The sequence below is a fragment of the Mytilus californianus genome, unplaced genomic scaffold (genome assembly GCF_021869535.1).
Source record: "Mytilus californianus isolate M0D057914Y unplaced genomic scaffold, xbMytCali1.0.p SCAF_5, whole genome shotgun sequence".
NCBI classification, from domain to species: Eukaryota; Metazoa; Mollusca; class Bivalvia; order Mytilida; family Mytilidae; genus Mytilus; species Mytilus californianus.
This window is the reverse complement of record NW_026262701.1, coordinates 51481433-51500346: the sequence shown is the minus strand read 5'-3', so window position 1 is coordinate 51500346 and position 18914 is coordinate 51481433. Positions and strand designations below refer to the sequence as shown.

Below are 18914 nucleotides of genomic sequence, written 5' to 3'. Positions count from 1 at the left end.
ACAGAAAATTGTTATAAATATACCTGTCAATTCCAACTACTACAGAAAATTATTATAAACATACCTGTCAATTCCAACCACTACAGAACATTGTTAAAAACATACCTGTCACTACTGACTACTACAGAAAATTGTTATAAACATACCTGTCAATACAAACACACACACAGAAAATTGTTATAAATATACCTGTCAATTCCAACTCTACAGAAAATTGTTATAAATATACCTGTCAATTCCAACTACTACAGAAAATTGTTATAAACATACCTGTCAATTCCAACCACTACAGAACATTGTTATAAACATACCTGTCAATTCCAACCACTACAGAACATTGTTTTAAACATACCTGTCAATTCTAACTACTACAGAACATTGTTATAAACATACCTGTCAATTTCAACCACTACAGAAAATTGTTATAAATACCTGTCAATTCCAACCACTACAGAAAATTGTTATAAACATACCTGTCAATTCCAACCACTACAGAACATTGTTATAAACATACCTGTCAATTCCAACCACTACAGAACATTGTTATAAACATACCTGTCAATTCCAACCACTACAGAACATTGTTTTAAACATACCTGTCAATTCTAACTACTACAGAACATTGTTATAAACATACCTGTCAATTCCAACCACTACAGAAAATTGTTATAAATACCTGTCAATTCCAACCACCACAGAAAATTGTTATAAATATACCTGTCAATTCCAACTACTAAAGAAAATTCTGATAAACATACCTGTATATTCCAACCACTACAGCATGGTCTCTCTCATAAGGTTCCAAAGTTAACTGTTCCTGTGGTTTTATCTTCTCTGTCTTCAATTTGTTTAATTCTCCTGCAAATACTGCTTCAGGTTCAGCTGTTGAGTCGATGCAATTAGCCTTTAAAAAACAATCAATTGCTTAAAATTTTTTTTTTGCTTGTATTTTTCAAGTTAAGCTTTTCATTCTCTTTTTAACAATTCCCTCCCCCCCCCCCCTAAAAATAGTTTATTCAAACAGTTTTTATTCCAGTTAAATTTTCTAGCTGTGTGGATCGGTTTATACCAAACTCTTAAATATACTGCCCACTTTTACGGTGTTCCCTTCATCTTCTATATATGATAACACAATACAACACTGCCTCTATCTTACTGAATCTGTTATTCTCTTTTTTCTTCATTCCAATCCTATTTCAGGCTCTCGACTTAAGGATTTAATAAACAATAAAATGCTTCGCTGGGGCGCAGCTTGATACGACCGCAGAGGTCGAACCCTGAACAGTTGGGGCAAGTATGGACACAACATTCAAGCTTGATACAGCTCTGAATTTGGATTGTTATTAAATATTTGACACAGCATAGGTTTCTGACACAGAAAGAATGTGGTCTAAGAACTTGAATTTTTTTAATTTACCTATTATGGTCCAATGTCCAAAATCAAAATACATGGTTAGATTCAGCATATCAAAGAACCCATATATTCAATTTTTGTTAAAATCAAACAAAGTTTAATTTTGGACCCCAACTTGGACAAACTTGAAAACTGGGCCCATAATCAAAAATCTAAACACATGTTTAGATTCAGCATATCAAAGAACCCCAAGAATTCAATTTTTGCTAAAATCAAACTAAGTTTAATTTTGGACCCTTTGGACCTTAATGTAGACCAATTTAAAAAACGGGACTTAAAATTAAAAATCTAAATACACGGTTAGATTTGGAATATCAAAAAACCCCAATAATTCAATTTTTGATGAAATCAAACAAAGTTTAATTTTGGACCCTTTTGACCTCAATATGAACCAATTTGATAGCGGGGCCCACAAATAAAAAATCTAAATTCATGGTTAGATTCAGCATATCAAAGAACCTCATATATTCAATTTTTGTTGAAATCAAAAAAAGTATAATTTTGGACCCCAACTTGGACCAACTTGAAAACTGGGCCCATAATCAAAAATCTAAACACATGTTTAGATTCAGCATATCAAAGAACCCCAAGAATTCAATTTTTGTTAAAATCAAACTAAGTTTAATTTTGGACCCTTTGGACCTCAATGAAGACCAATTTAAAAAACGGGACCCAAATTAAAAATCTAAAAACACGGTTAGATTTGGCATATCAAAGAACCCCAATAATTCAATTTTCGATGAAATCAAACAAAGTTTAATTTTGGACCCTTTTGACCTCAATATGAACCAATTTGATAGCGGGGCCTACAAATAAAAAATCTAAATACATGGTTAGATTCAGCATATCAAAGAACCTCATATATTCAATTTTTGTTGAAATCAAACAAAGTTTAATTTTGGACCCCAATTTGGACCAACTTGAAAACTGGGCCCATAATCAAAAATCTAAATACATGTTTAGATTCAGCATATCAAAGAACCCCATATATTCAATTTTTGTTGAAATCAAACAAAGTTTAAATACTGGACCCTATCTTGAACCAACTTGAAAACTGGGCCCATAATCAAAAATCTAAACACATGTTTAGATTCAGCAAATCAAAGAACCCCAAGAATTCAATTTTTGTTAAAATCAAACTAAGTTTAATTTGGACCCTTTGGACCTCAATGTAGACCAATTTAAAAAACAGGACCCAAAATTAAAAACCTAAATACACGGTTAGATTTGGAATATCACCCCAATAATTCAATTTTAGATGAAATCAAACAAAGTTTAATTTTGGACCCTTTTGACCTCAATATGAACCAATTAGATAACGGGGCCTACAAATAAAAAATCTAAATACATGGTTAGATTCAGCATATCAAAGAACCTCATATATTCAATTTTTGTTGAAATCAAACAAAGTTTGATTTTGGACCCCAATTTGGACCAACTTGAAAACTGGGCCCATAATCAAAAATCTAAATACATGTTTAGATTCAGCATATCAAAGAACCCCATATATTCAATTTTTGTTGAAATCAAACAAAGTTTAAATACTGGACCCTATCTTGGACCAACTTGAAAACTGGGCCCATAATCAAAAATCTAAACACATGTTTAGATTCAGCAAATCAAAGAACCCCAAGAATTCAATTTTTGTTAAAATCAAACTAAGTTTAATTTGGACCCTTTGGACCTCAATGTAGACCAATTTAAAAAACAGGACCCAAAATTAAAAACCTAAATACACGGTTAGATTTGGAATATCAAAGAACCCCAATAATTCAATTTTAGATGAAATCAAACAAAGTTTAATTTTGGACCCTTTTGACCTCAATATGAACCAATTAGATAACGGGGTCCACAAATAAAAAATCTAAATACATGGTTAGATTCAGCATATCAAAGAACCCCATATATTCAATTTTTGTTGAAATCAAACAAAGTTTAATTTTGGACCCCAATTTGGACCAACTTGAAAACTGGGCCAAAAATCAAAAATCTAAATACATGTTTAGATTCAGCATATCAAAGAACCTCATATATTCAATTTTTGCTAAAATCAAACAAAGTTTAATTTTGGACCCTTTGGACATTAATGTAGACCAATTTGAAAACTGGACCCAAAATTAAAAATCTAAATACACTGTTAGATTCGGCATAACAAATAAATAAATGTGATCAAAGATTTTACAAATCTAATGCGCCATACTGTGCAATTAAAGATTACTTCTTGAAATTTTTCAATATTTGAAATTTGAAAAAAAAATAATATTTGAAGAATAATTCTTTTTAATTTCTAAAATCTGAAATGAGAAAAAATTGGCCCCCCACAATTTCTTTTTATCCCCCCCCCCCCCTTTTTTCCCCAAAAAAATTCTTTCCCTCAAGATATGGTCATAATCTCAATTCAAATTTCCAATGGAGTTGGCAACCATAATTACCCATTTAAATTTACCATAGTGCTAAGGGATCATAGATTTATTCTTACGAGGAAGCTCCGAGCATGCTCGGAGGATGCTCGGAGCTTTTTCAGTAGGCTCTTCTCTGCAGTTTATGTGAAAATAATTATCATGATCCATTAAGATGTCAATCAAATCTACACCACTTCTATAATAAGGAAAGTAGAGCATTATAGAGGAAGCTCAATTAACACCTGTGTAAACATCTAATCTATTCAAATACATTTTGCCTTAAATTTTACAAAACTATAGAATAGATTAGAAATTCTTCAATGGTACTGTGTAATGCTTGGAAAGAAATCTCAAGTCTCCACAAAAAGTGAAAGTCATTTAACAAAAAAAATATAATTATTATATTTTTAAAATAATCATCATGATCATTTCTTTTTTTATAATAAAAAAATTCTCAAATTTTATATTTAGATGATATGATTTAAATATAGTTTATATTATATAATATGCTACATAAAAGTTATCAAGACACAAACAACAGTCAGGGGGCGATACTAAACAAGTTATTTTTTTTAGTTACTTATATTAATAGGGTATTTTTTGTTTTTTTAAATTATTTGATATAATCTCAATTGTTATTTAAAAGTCAAATGTGGACTAAATGTATTTTTTAAGAATTTTTATATCATTTCATTAAGTAAAATTAAGTATTTATCCAACTTGAGATGAGTATAGAGAGGTTACTTTAAAAATAATGACAAAAATATTACTTTTATAAATTATCTTATACATCTTCGAAAAACTAAGTATACTTACAATTTTTTAAAAACTTTTAATTTTCAATATTACCTTACAAGTTATATTGAAAACAAGGTTGTTTCAAATATTACTTATATATCATGAATAAGTTAATTCTATAGGTGTCCATTCATACAGGTTTTACAAGCTTTAACAAATTTTCACATCTGGTTATTTTCCCCATGCAGTATAAAACTATTTAAATCCTCCTGAAACACTAATTGCCTTTCTGATGCCACACTTCTTGGTCATAGATTGGTCTCTTGGGGCTATTAAAATAACATTTTCCTTCAAAATCTTAGAGATGAACAAATATAAATGGATGGAACCTTGTGATTTAATTAAGACTTGAAGTTATTTGTAATTTGAAATATTTATCAAAAACAATTACATATGTTCCTTAAATAATTGTAAGTATACTTAGTTTTTCGAAGATGTATAAGATAATTTATAAAAGTAATATTTTTGTCATTATTTTTAAAGTAACCTCTCTATACTCATCTCAAGTTGGATAAATACTTAATTTTACTTAATGAAATGATATAAAAATTCTTAAAAACTACATTTTAGTCCACTTTTGACATTTAAAATAACAATTGAGATTATATCAAATAATTTAAAAAAACAAAAAATACCCTATTAATATAAGTAACTAAAAAAAATAACTCGTTTAGTATCGCCCCCTGACTGTTGTTTGTGTCTTGATAACTTTTATGTAGCATATTATATAATATAAACTATATTTAAATCATATCATATAATTATAAAATTTGAGAATTTTTTTATTATAAAAAAAAGAAATGATTATTAAATATAATAATAGTATATTTTTTGTTAAATGACTTTCACTTTTTTGTGGAGACTTGAGATTTCTTTCCAAGCATTACACAGTACTGTTGAAGAATTTCTTATCTATTCTATAATTTGTAAAATTTCATGCAAAATGTATTTGAATAGATCAGTTGTTTACACAGGTGTTAATTGAGCTTCCTCTATAATGCTCAACTTTCCTTATTATAGAAGTGGTGTAGATTTGATTGACATCTTAATGGATCATGATAATTATTTTCACATAAACTGCAGAGAAGAGCCTACTGAAAAAGCTCCGAGCATCCTCCGAGCATGCTCGGAGCTTCCTCGTAAGAATAAATCTATGATCCCTAACTTAATCTATTTTATAATAGAATTAATAAAAATATAGTGTCAAATCTTTCATATGGATTTTTTTGTAAAAAAAAAAGATGAAAACATTTGCAGATATTTTTACTGGTCTTCCTTTATAAATATGCATTTCTTTAAACATAATTTAAAAGCAGTGTAAGGGAAGTAACCAAAACGTTGTATTTGGATTACCTCCCTTACACTGTTTTAGATTATCTTTATTGTTCATTAATCATTACTTAATACATAATTTAAAAGCAGTGTAAGGGAGATAATTTCAATGATGTATTTGATTTATCTCCCTTACACTGCTTTAAATTATGTTTTGTACTAAAGTATTTGTCCATTAACCAGGACAACCTTGTTTTTCCCCCTTTTTTGCCCCTAATTCCTAAACGGTTTGAGCCATAACCCCCCAAAGCAAATCCTAACCATCCCTTTGTGGTATGGAAACTTGTAGTATAATTTCAGAGAGATCCATACACCGTTCCACAGTTATTGTCTGGAAACTAGAAAATGCTCATTTTTGGCCCCTTTTTGGCCCCTAATTCCTTAACTGTTGGTACCATAACCCCCAAAATCAATCCCAACCTTCCTTTTGTGGTATTTAACCTTATGGTCAAATTTCAAAAAGATCCATTCACTTAAACTAAAGTTAGAGTGCGAAAACCAATATGTATTCGGACGACGACGCCGGACGACGACGACGCCAACGTCATACCAATATACGACCACAAAATTTTTTTGCGGTCGTATAAAAATTGATAATTTACTGCTGTTTCCTAAAAATGAGATAGGGTGTAAGCCATATTTTGGAATCTTGACATTAAATGTATAATAAACCATATATGGTGCTAAACTGGAAAAAAAAATATCCAAAATTCATCTTTCAACATGAAAGGACTTTTATTTCATTAGTTAAAGAGCCACACATTATAACAGTCCTAGTCTTAAAATACATGTTTAAAAATATTATAGTATGTGCTATATTTAAATAACATACCTTAACTTGGCACTCACAGATTCCAGCAAAATAAACAATCACATTTTCCCCAAATCTTATCGTACTTATGCATATTTATCAATGTATACGAATACATTATGTGTACTTATAATTAAATATCATTGCATTTGTTGCTTATCAATATTCGTCAGCTTTATTCAATCAATTTCTGCCCTAACATAACAGTTTTGGGGCATTGATTTTTTTGCATCATTTCGATATTGATAAGTTGGATGCTGAAATTACAGGAAAGAAAAATCTGTCAAATTTGTATACAAATGAACGATGAATTTTAATAGGTCACTGATGCAATATAAGAAAATATACACACACAATTCTTTAACATTGCAGAACTTTTATCAAAAATAGATATAATAGATCTGACGTTGATATTATCATGATTAGATATTTTCTCTTCTTGTGTAAAAAGTTTCTTTTTGAAAATCCTCTGTTCGGCTTTCAGGAAAGTTAAGTGTTCTGTTAATTAACTTTCTAACAAAGTTTTAAAATATGAAATATACAGCTTAATGACTATTTTACCATCATAAAGCATGTACATGCTATAGTCCCAAATCACATATTTTTTTTTATTTTACACTTTTGCAAACTTTTCAATATTCAAGGTCCACATAACCAAAATTTAACATTTGTAGAGATAAAGATGTACAATAATTAACCTTCTTGTTCTACTGAAAGGAGTTATCATAAAGAAAACTTCAAAGGTTTTGGAAGAATAAATATACCTTGATTGAAATTACAATATGACCAGTATTTTTGAGGAAATTGTGGGCATTGATGGCTACAATTCTGGCTTGGTCAGGCTGTGCTACATCAGCAAATATCGTATCTACCATACCTACAAATACAATTAGATACAATTACAAATCCTGAGTATTCATAATTTTTATCTTTTTTTGGTTGTACCACATTATAAACATATGGATTGATTGTCAAGTTGATTGTTTTTTGTTAAACATCCAGGAGAAAATTTGGTTTTAATAAATTATTCCTTTTTTTAAGTCTGTCTATGAATAAATATGAACATATAATTATATTTTTCTGTGAAATAATAGATCTAAAAAATGCATGAAATTTACTATTTTCAAGAGGATTTTTAAAAAAGATCATTCAAAACAAGGAAAATTAAAATGAGTAGACTATGAATACTATTCCCACTGACTTGTTTGTAAGGGCTATCCCAGAAATAAACAATATGGGGGTAGGAAGGCACTTTTTTATGGCCATCACCCATACAATTGACCTACCCCAACCCATACAAAAATAATTAAAGTGCAATCCAACCCCCCATATATATTTTTTCTGAAACAGTCCTAATAAAATTGTCTAAAATCAATTGAAAAAGTTGTCATACATGCAACATTGAAATTTCAGAAGTTTCACTTGTAGTAACTATCTTTATTGTGTGTGTGGTGTAGATTTGAGCTGACATGGAAAATGATGCTTTCCAGTTTTTGTTGATAAGAAAAAATCAAAGTGCTTGTGAGCACGCATTGAAGGGCAAAGATTGCTTTCATTTTGCAATTTTGTAAATTTGAAATAGAACATTGAATTGTATTTAGTTTGGCAAATTATAGTCCTGAGTTGGAGTTATCTTCCTTTGTTCATGATTGTACAGTTGTAGTTGAACCTATTTTTATAACAGATCCATACACCATGCACTACTTTAATATATAATTTTTAATGAAAGTTTTCTTGAAAAGTATGATTATTCAAATAAACATCAGATTGTAACTTAAATGTCTAGGTATAACATATCATCAATAAATTGCCTGACTAGGATATAAAGAATCATCATTTCACTGCATTGTTTTTTTTAACCATCAAAGTTAAAAAAAAGTGATAAAACTTGGAAGAGATAGAGTCAGTACCATAAGGGTTTTGATTGCATTTCGTGCTTTCTTTACCCCAAAAATGGTTTAAAAAATACACTGGCTTAAAATAGATCTTTTCTGGTGTGAACATGGTGAATAAAGGTCAATTCAACAGGTTGAAAGTTTTGCTTACTAGTCAGTACCTCATTTTATGTTCAACTTACCAACCAACATTCTATATTTATGTGGATGTCTGGCATCTTCTATGATTGGTATGATATTTGTTCTCTTTTTTGCTACATTTATCAGATCTCTACCACTTCTGTGTGAGAACTCTACTGCATAAACCAAACCTTCCTGTAAACAAATACAAAATAAATATAGTAATCTGTAGATCTCAGTATCTTCAAACACCATGTTGGATGGCAAATGTTAGCGGTGTTGCAATGTGCTGAAAGATGTGTCTCTTTGGTGGGTTTCAAAGGCACTTTCTCGACTTTCATACAATTTTATAATGGTCAGTTTAATTGGTTTGAAGAAACTTTGTATTTCAGAGGGTTTAAAGGGGACTTTCTAAACTTCTAACAATGTTATGAATTCTTTAGCAAACAATACAGAAAACAAGTTTAAAAGAAAGTTTACGAAAAGCTTTTTTTATTATTTGGAAAATTAAGTGCTGTTGACAGATCTAAGTTTTTTCTGTTCATTTCTTCAATTTTTTTATATGCATATATATTTAAACTAGATCATGTGTCCATAAGACACCATGCAGCGCTTACTCTATCACATTTCCACGTTTAGTGAACCTTGAAATCTTGGCTAAAACCCAAAGTTGGCATATTTTTGAAACAGTTTACATCACAATGAACATGTGGCTTAAGTTTTAAGTTGATATGACCACATTAAATATGGTTAACAACATTAAATCAAAACTTTAACCTTAAGTGTCAGTCTTTGTAAGAATCAGGCAATTTAGAAAAATTTCAAAACCTGACCCAAAAAAACCCACCAACCTGACCATTCAATTTTGAAGTTACCTTCATCCTGAGTTAGAAATGGTAGGTCTTGCGTTTCTGCGTGTCTGGTAATTCGATAAATCTCTTGATAACATTGGGTTAGAATGATAGCAAATTACAGAGTTAGCTCCCCTCAGTTGGTAATTTGTAGTGCATTTTAACCAAATTATATCGTAAATTAGCAGAACTGGACAAGGAAATGAACGTTTTATTAGTGCACCATTATATGTTTTGAACTTAAATTAATGTAAACTTGAGTGGGTTTTTATTTGTCATGTTTTCACCACTGCCTGATTCTTAGGCAGATTGGCACTTAATATATAGAATGGACAAAGGGCTGACTAATTGCAATTTGGACAGCTCAATATCTACAAACCAACCATGAACTTTCAGACACTAAGCTCACTAAATATAATGTAAAGAAAAGTATGTAAACAAATATATTTGGTTTATACATCAAGATTTCCTCAGTCTCATTAAATCAGTATTTTGCCCTCATGTTATTCAGGCAATGTATGATATCATCATTGGAAACCTTTCTATAAGTTCAGATCAAGTGTTTAGGGTCAAAGGCTTAACCTTTAAAACTAAAACATTTTGTGAAAAGACCTTTCATGATTTTTCACTGCTGTCTATACATTGAAACATATTCACTAGTGACTAAACAACACATTAGATTAAGAATGAGCATGGTAAATTAACAGTGTTGTTTTGTCACTATTTCATTACAACTTTTGAAATTGGGACATCTTCCAATAGTTATCCTTTATATTACAATAACTTTTAATGTAAAAAGAAGAAAAATACAAGGAAATATACCCTACATTTGTTTTGATGCAATTTCATTCACCTCTTGGCAAAACCTATTGTTGTATGAGATCAGGGAGAGGGTAAAAATACCAGATTTATTTCATATGTGAACTACAAATTTTCTATAACTGCTTAATAACTGGACTTAATTGCAACAAATGTAAAAAATTCATGTATACAAAATTTTAAATCATTAGAGTGTATTACAAACAAATAAAAAATCTTTGTAAATCTACACTGTAGATTTATTATCAACATCATTTCCAACTATTAAAGAGGCAAAGCAAAACTTTTTTCTCAATGTGGAGTGTTCTACAGTAACCTATTAGATTATCATATAAAAGTTCATGGATTACTTTAACCTCCAGGCTCTTGCCAAAACAATGAAACTTTTATGCAAATATCAACTGTTTATATCATTACACACTCATGTTTCTGAAAAAAATTGAATTATTTTCATCATATTTGGATTTTGGATACTGATATCTGATATTATGCACATAAGCAGTAAGACAGTATTACAGGTAAGAATAAATGTGGATTGTGTCCACATGTGAACACAGATGATGCCCCCCCTTGCATATCATATAGTTATAAAGGGACATAACTGAAGAACAGTAAAAGTGACGCTACCCAAATTTGAACTTGATCTGAGTTTTGTGGTAATAAGCATTGTGTGTAAGTCTCATAACATTTGGTTGAGGCTAACTTAAGTAGAGAACAGAAACGAAAAATTCAGCAATTTTTCTATTTGTAAACACGCATAACTCTATAACGGTTGTGTATAAGTTTTATAACATTTGGTTGAACAAACTAAAGTTAGAGAATGGAAACGAAAAATTCAGCAATTTTTATGTTTATAAAGGGACATAACTCAAGAATGGTAAAAGTGATGCCACCAAATTTCATACTTAATCTGTATTATATAGTAATAAGCATTGTGTATAAGTTTCATAACATTTGGTTGAGGCAAACTAAAGTTAGAGAACGGAAAAAATATTTGTACTTGATCTTAGTTTTGTGGTAATGAGTATTGTGTGTACCGTATAAACTCGCCTAATAGTCGATCCTACTATAAGTCGGGGGCCCTTTTCAGCTCCAAATTCTAAGGATTTAGTCTTGACCCTCGTATAAGTCGGACAAAATTTGGGCATTTTTTTTTCAGCTGACAGTAACTGAACGCCGGTAAAACCAATGCAAATCCAGGAATAATATTCATTTCTGCATTAATGTTTGTTTGGTTTGAATTTAGTTGATGCTCATCATGATAATTTATATTGCTGTTAATAATAAAGATGTATTCATTTCTCTTGTTTTGTTCACTGTTCAAATGTTAGATTAGCCATGTGTTGTTTACGTAATGCATCAATGATTTTGTAGGGTATGACTAATAACCTATTGTTTGAGAAAAGCGAATATAAACCAATATGAACCTGAAAAATTTAAAGTCAATCAACACTTGATGAAAATATTTTTCACAGCATACATAACTCGGTGTTAAATGAGCATGTACACTTCATAATTCTTATTATATTGTGATGATTAAAGGATTAAAAAAATTAAGTGAAGCTAATCAATATATTAAAATAACTAACTCCAACTCATTAGTGTCATCTGTTTACCTATCACTGATAGTTTTCACACCTTTAGTAAATACAACTCTTTGTCTCTTAATTGGGGTTATCAATGGATTATATTGGCTTGTCAATCAATTTTGTAATTTTTGTTTGCCTGAGACACTTTAATGAATAATGTTTTGATTTTGGGAATGAATCTTAAAATTATTTTTTGATTATTATATGATTTATAAGCATTGAATTGATATCATGATATCACAATAATGACACAATAACTCCGCTGAAAACATCCTTTCACATATTTGGTACATTGTTATCTCCTTTTCAATTTTGGTTCTTGGCTCTTCTTTTGGGTTTATAGGAAAACCATGTGACCATGAAAATCAATACACAAACCGGAAACAGTAGAATTTCAACACGAATTTGCAGAAAATGTTTACCAAAGAACAAATAAAACACAAAGACAGTATTGTAGTCATTTATTTTCAACAAAAACTTTTTATTTATTGATTTATGTAAGTTTGGCAATCAAAAACGTAGTTTTGAACAGGAAATTCACTCCTGACCACTTTTCTCAAGCTTGGATTTTTCCTCTGGTCGCTAGATCTCGTCTATTAGTCGGTCCCCCTCTCTGGATTATGAATTTTACTCCCAATTTTCCGACTAATAAGCGAGTAGGAACGGTAGGTTTCATAATGTTTGGTAAGGGCAAACTTAAGTTACAGAATGGAAACAAAATTTTGCAATTTTTCGATTTATAAAGGGGCATAACTCAATAATGGTTAAACTGACACTACCCAAATTCAACTTGATCTGTGTTTTATCAGTGGAAGGCAAAATTAAACATTGCATTGTTTAAAGCATTGATTGTAGTTGATTTAACAATTTTTCCATTTGTAAAGGGGCATAACTCTAGAACAGTAAAAGTGACGCCCCCAAAATTCAAACTTGATCTGTGTATTGTGGTAATAAGCATTGTGTATAAGTTTCATAACATTTGGATGAGGCAAACTTAAGTTACAGAACGGAAATGAAAAATTTTGCAATTTTTCAATTTATAAAGGGGAATAACTCTAGAACGGTTAAAGTGACACCACCAAAATTCAAACTTGATCCGTGTTTTGTGGTAATAAACATTGTGTATAAGATTGAAAACATTTGGTTGAGGAAAACTTAAGTTAGAGAATGGAAACCAATTTTGGGACGTACGGACGGACAAGGGTAAAACTTTATGGCCCCTCCGCTTCGGTGGGGGCATAAAAAAAGCTCCATGTCAATAGACCATGACTGAGGGGGCGGGAAATGAGAAGTGCCAATGCTTATACAACTGCATACCAAATATCATTGACCTACCACTAATGGTTCCCCTTTAACTGACATAATCACAAACTTATACATGTAAACTAAGCAAATTGATCTGAGACAAAAATCTGTCGATCCATGTATCATCTACATGTAACACCATGTTGTATAGCAAATATTAGTTGTGTGTCAATAAACGAAAAGCTCATTCCTACAGAAATTGGAATCAGTCATTAGGAAAATAATTTTGTCAGTGATGTTGAAAAATCAAATATGAAGCATAAACTGTCATTGATTTTTTTCTTTTATTTCAGTCAATCTCCAGAAACAACCACAACCCATTTAATTCAAATTTTATTCATGGCTTCAGATCCCTTAAACAATAATTATTTCTTGAAAAGAACCAAGTTTCCTCAGTCTCATTAAATCAGTATTTTGCCCTCATATATATCAGGCAAAGTATGATATCATCATTGGAAACTAATTTAGTAGCCATTTGTTTCGTAGTTGGAACATCTAGTTTTGGGAATCTGATATCTCATTGTAGAAATGCAATTCTAGTTACTTTTTAAAAATAAATGGGGAATGTGTCCATGCCCCCGCTTGCATATCATATAAAGTTATAAAGGGACAAAACTGAACGGTAAAAGTGATGCTACCCAAATTTGTTATTGATCTGAGTTTTGTAGTAATAAGTATTGTGTATAAGTTTCATAACATTTGGTTTGAGGCAAACTTAAGTTTGAGAATGGAAACAAAAAATTCAGCAATTTTCCCTTTGGAAAGGGGAATAACTCTAGAACAGTAAAAGTGACACCACCAAAAATCAAATTTGATCAGTATTTTGTGGTAATAAGCATAGTGTATAAGTTTCATAACATTTAGTTAGAGAACGGCATAAAAATATAGTTTTTGAGACCAAAGAAATCTAACCTTATAAGAGAAGTGACTTTTAAATTGAGGTTCAAAATGCAGCAAGCCAAGAAGAGGTGACCTTACAAGACAGGTTTTCCTGTAAAAGAGGTGACCTTTACATCAGATTTTAGTGTATATTTTAATGAGTAACAAGACGAGTGCACCTAGTGCAGCAGGAATAGCTTAAAGGGGCATAGCTCTAGAACGATTAAAGTGACACCACCAAAATTCTAACTTGATCTGTATTTTGTGGTAATAAGCATTGTGTATAAGATTCATTACAATTTGTTGAGGCAAACTAAAGTTAGAGAACGGAAACCAAATTTGGGTAGGCATGGTAGGAAGCTTAAATTAAAATGACTACACAGCCAACATATGCGAGAAATTTTGCATACTGTGGATTTTTTATTTTCTTGGATACCAATAATCGTGGATTGAAGAAAGATTGTATTTTTTGTGGATATTTGATTTTGTGGTTTTGTCAAAGCCAGTATACACAAGCCCATAGAAAATTTGTACATCTTGGAACATTTAAACCTATAACCACGAAATCTGCAAAAATCGGTATCCTATGAATTATATAATGCATCTAAAGTACTTCATATAGTCATTAATCCATAAATTACAAATGACCAATGTCAATAAAATCTCACATTAATATTAATGGTATAAGATTTCCTCAGACTCATTAACTCATTGCCTCCTGAATCTATTTTTAGATAACTGCACTATATTCCTGATTAGATTTTCAACAGCAGCATCTCTCTCCCTGAAGGAAAATGGCTGCCATAGATTGTAAACATAGGTGTATTTTAAAAAAATAATTAAAAATATTTATCAAACAGATATAATTGTTGTGTTTTGTTTTTTGTTTCAATAATATGTTATATTTTATAAATAAAGTAAAATAAAAATTAATACATTCTGACTTTTATTTTTATTTCCTTGTTTATTGCACTATATTGTAGTTTTGTAATAATTTTCCATATATTTATCCATTATTTCTTGTGAAATTCTCTGAAACAGCTGAGACAAAGAAAGACATCACATCCACTACATTTGATTTTTACACCTTTTCTCACTTTGTTAGAAAAACATTGTTTGCAACGTCCCCTTTTGTCATTTTCACAAGGCCAATGTTCAACTTCCTGAGGATCAATATTTGATAAACGTTTTCTTTTTCTGTTACCCCTGAAATTTCCTGTGAGTTGCTTTGCTAACTTCATTCTGAAGCTAAGCAATGATCTTACTTTGTTCTTTCCAGTATTTGTCATTAAGTTATGGTTTGGAGACTCTTTCATTAAAATGAAAGAGTTTGCAATTGAGAGGTCTAGAAGAAAATAAAAAATGTATGTCCACCACCTTTTGCACATTCGATAAGTTGGATATTCTGTTCTAGTTTGGTCTGCTTTATCCACACCATTCATTTTGACATTGTAGTTTTGTACGACAGATGGACTGGCAACCATTTTTTGAGTACCATCTTTCTGTCTACGCTGAACTTGAAGGTTGTCTAAAGTTGGATCATCAGCTGAGGACAAGAAAAAAATCACTTTCTTGTCTTTCCAAGCATAAGCTGTAATCCTCCCTCTTTGAACCACCTTTTTCTCCCCTGGATTCTTCACACATTTAGCATGTAGAGCTTTAGGAAAATTTTTCCTATTGGATCTTGCAGTCCCTCTAGCATAAATCTTCTTTCCCTTTAAAATTTTGAACAGGTCAAAACTTGTGAAATAATTATCAATATTTACGATGTGATTCTTGTTCTCTAGTCTACGAGTCAAGTTAACTACCACCCAAGAGGTAAGACCAAGCTCATGGTTTTGGGTATCTCCAGTTTTCCCTGTATAAATTTCAAATTCATTGCAATATCCATTCTCTGAGTCAGCACGCATCCAAACTTTGATGCCGTATTTAGTTGGTTTAGCTGGTAAATATTGTCTAAAACCAAGTCTGCCACGGAATGCAATCATTGCCTCATCAACACTAGTATTCTGATGAGGCTTGTAGTTATCAATACAGTTCTTATTGACAATTTCTAATATTGTTCTGACATGATGCAAACGGTCATGTCCTGGGATTCCTCTGGGAGGATTGGTAGTTTTATCATTCGCATGAAAGTACTGACATAGTTTATCAAACCGGTCTCTGGGCATAATATTAGGAACAAACAAATTTCCAAACATAAAATCTTTAGACCAGTACATTTCCATTGTTGGAAGTTGAAGGATGCTCATGTAGAGTCTTATTCCTATATATGCCTTCATTTCTACCACTGTGGTATCCGACCACTGAGTGTCAGGTTTGCCTGCTTTTTCTTGTAGCTGCTTGGCATATAAGTTAGTTTGTGCGACTAGAATTTCAAAGATCACTGTTGGAAACATTAAATTCAGGAAATCTAGTTCATTTCTGTCAGCTGTCATTGCAGTTGTTGGTCCCACAGATTCAGTAAATACAGGCAAATCAATTTGTGACAAGGCATCAGTCCATTCATCTTCGCTGTCGTCACTTCCACTTTCACTTTGACTTTCGTCTTCGTCATCTTCGTCAAAACTAATGTCAGACAGTTCATCCTCATTGATCTGGTGCAACTGTGCACCCTTCTCTATTGATTGAATTACATCTTCTGGCGTAAATCCTTCAAATTCACCCTCATCTGAGCTAGTATCAAAGTGAAAGTCGATTTCGCCGGCCATTGTTTACGTTTCACAGATCAATGACTTTGTAGTAAAATTCCGATGAGTATTTTATGAATGAAAACTGTGCCACGTGTTAAATCTCATAAATATTCATTAGAGAATCATGTGACTCTAAAGCCATCCTTCTACTAGGAACCAATCAGAAGAGGTTTAACAAAAACGGGACCCAACCAAAATGACGCTTATATGCGTCTTTCGGGAAATACAAAATAGCGGATTCAGACGCACATATGCGTCACCAGGGAGCAAAACGAAAGTAAAAATGACGCATATCCGTGTCTACAGGGGCCAATGAGTTAAATCAGTAATTTGCCCTCATGTTTTTCAGGCAATGTATAATTTCATCATTGGAAATTTCTTTACACCATTTTTCAACAGTAGAATCATATACATTCTTAAACAAAAGTCAAGAAAAAGAATTTCCATCGATTATCAACAAAGATGCAGCCTACACAATGTCTGCTAAATCAAAATCATGGTTTTGTATGTTCAATTAGCATGTTAAAAGAAAAGAAATGTTTGTGTACTCCCAAAAGGTTGTAACAAAGGACCATATAACTATTTCCTGCACGCTGTGTTCACTCCTACTTTTGACCGGTTAAAACAAAGAAATCCCCAAAGCTGCAGTGTACATTGCCAGTCCATACTGAATTGTCTTGGATTAGAATACTTACTGGGCCTACAATATCTGAGACATGACTGACAGTGGTTCCAGAGGCTGCACCAAGGTATAACACTTTTGACCCTGGTTTCATGTGTATGTTATCTACTCCACCCAATATGGCTGCTGCCAGTTTAGATCTAAAAGGATTCCATGCTCTATACTCTATCTTCTTCTCTCCTTCCTAAAAGACACATTATAATTAGATTTGCATTAGACAGCTTTTAATTTTAGTTTTTATTGATACTGTATATTAAACTGAGAATTAGTGACAGTGACCTATATTATTGCTATGCAAAAGCTTTCATTGAATTACCTCTGGATCATTCGCCGAAAAAATCTGAAAATCAGTGACATAATAAGTGTTGCTATATTAAAGCTTTCATAAATTGTCCTGACAAATGTCTTAAGACTAGATGACCTTTGTTGAATTCGTTTTTTTCTGTGACATAGTGTAACTGTCTCGTTGGTATATACCCAACATCTCTTTTTATTCATGTCTGTCAAAACTCTCTGTGTTCTTTGGTTGCGGTCTCATTAACATATATCGAGCATGTTCAAGGCCAACTTTTCTTCATATACCCAGTTATGAATGACATCATTTGACACAACTTTAAAAATTTCGCATCTTGATAAAACCATTTGGGATTCATGATGTACTGACTATTACCTTAATGTTCAAAGTTTTTGAAAACACTTTATTTACACCATTTTAGCTGTAAACACCATCTTTTTGACATCACTTCTAAAGATTAAATTTAGATATATTCCCTTTATATGATTTTTTTTCAGATACAAGTATCACATCTCCTTTACTCCAAAATACTTTAAATCCAATCTCAACCAGAAGAAGACACACAAGTTTGATGTATTGGTTGTTTGCTGAATGCTTGATGGCAAAAATTTCATGCACATTCATGACGAGACTTTTAATACACAATGCAAAAAAATGACCATATTTTTATCTGACAGTAATTTTTTTTATTATACCTCTACAGATATTTTCTTTTCTCCATACACAGTTTCACCTGGGACCAAATTTAATGTTACTAACGAATCTTCTTTACCTCTAGCTATAAATACACCTGCAAATGAAGGTATGTTTATCAAATATCATTTATAAGACAAACTTTTACAATGAATAGACTTATCACAGTATTAAAGTAGGTAAATAAGATTATCTCCCCCTTTAACATGTAGGATCATTCATTTATGCACTTCCTCAGGTAGTTTTCTACAACTTTGTAAAGTTTCATCAATTTCTCCTAGCTCTTTAGTTAGAGTTGTAATTACAAGGCACATCCACAGATTTGAAGTAACGTAA

At 31.4% G+C, this 18914-nt stretch overlaps 1 protein-coding gene across 1 annotated transcript in view; it reads right to left on the bottom strand.

Annotated features, from left to right (window-relative positions):
* Nucleotides 1-18914, bottom strand: part of LOC127702465 (rRNA 2'-O-methyltransferase fibrillarin-like) — a 47919-nt gene that overhangs the window by 2335 nt on the left and 26670 nt on the right. Inside the window, exons 5-9 of the mRNA XM_052206674.1 lie at nt 18581-18675; nt 17604-17774; nt 8835-8967; nt 7522-7634; nt 759-904 (exon numbers count right to left, since the gene is read on the bottom strand). Of these exons, the coding sequence (XP_052062634.1) occupies nt 759-904; nt 7522-7634; nt 8835-8967; nt 17604-17774; nt 18581-18675 (658 nt within the window). The remainder of the gene's footprint in view (nt 1-758; nt 905-7521; nt 7635-8834; nt 8968-17603; nt 17775-18580; nt 18676-18914) is intronic.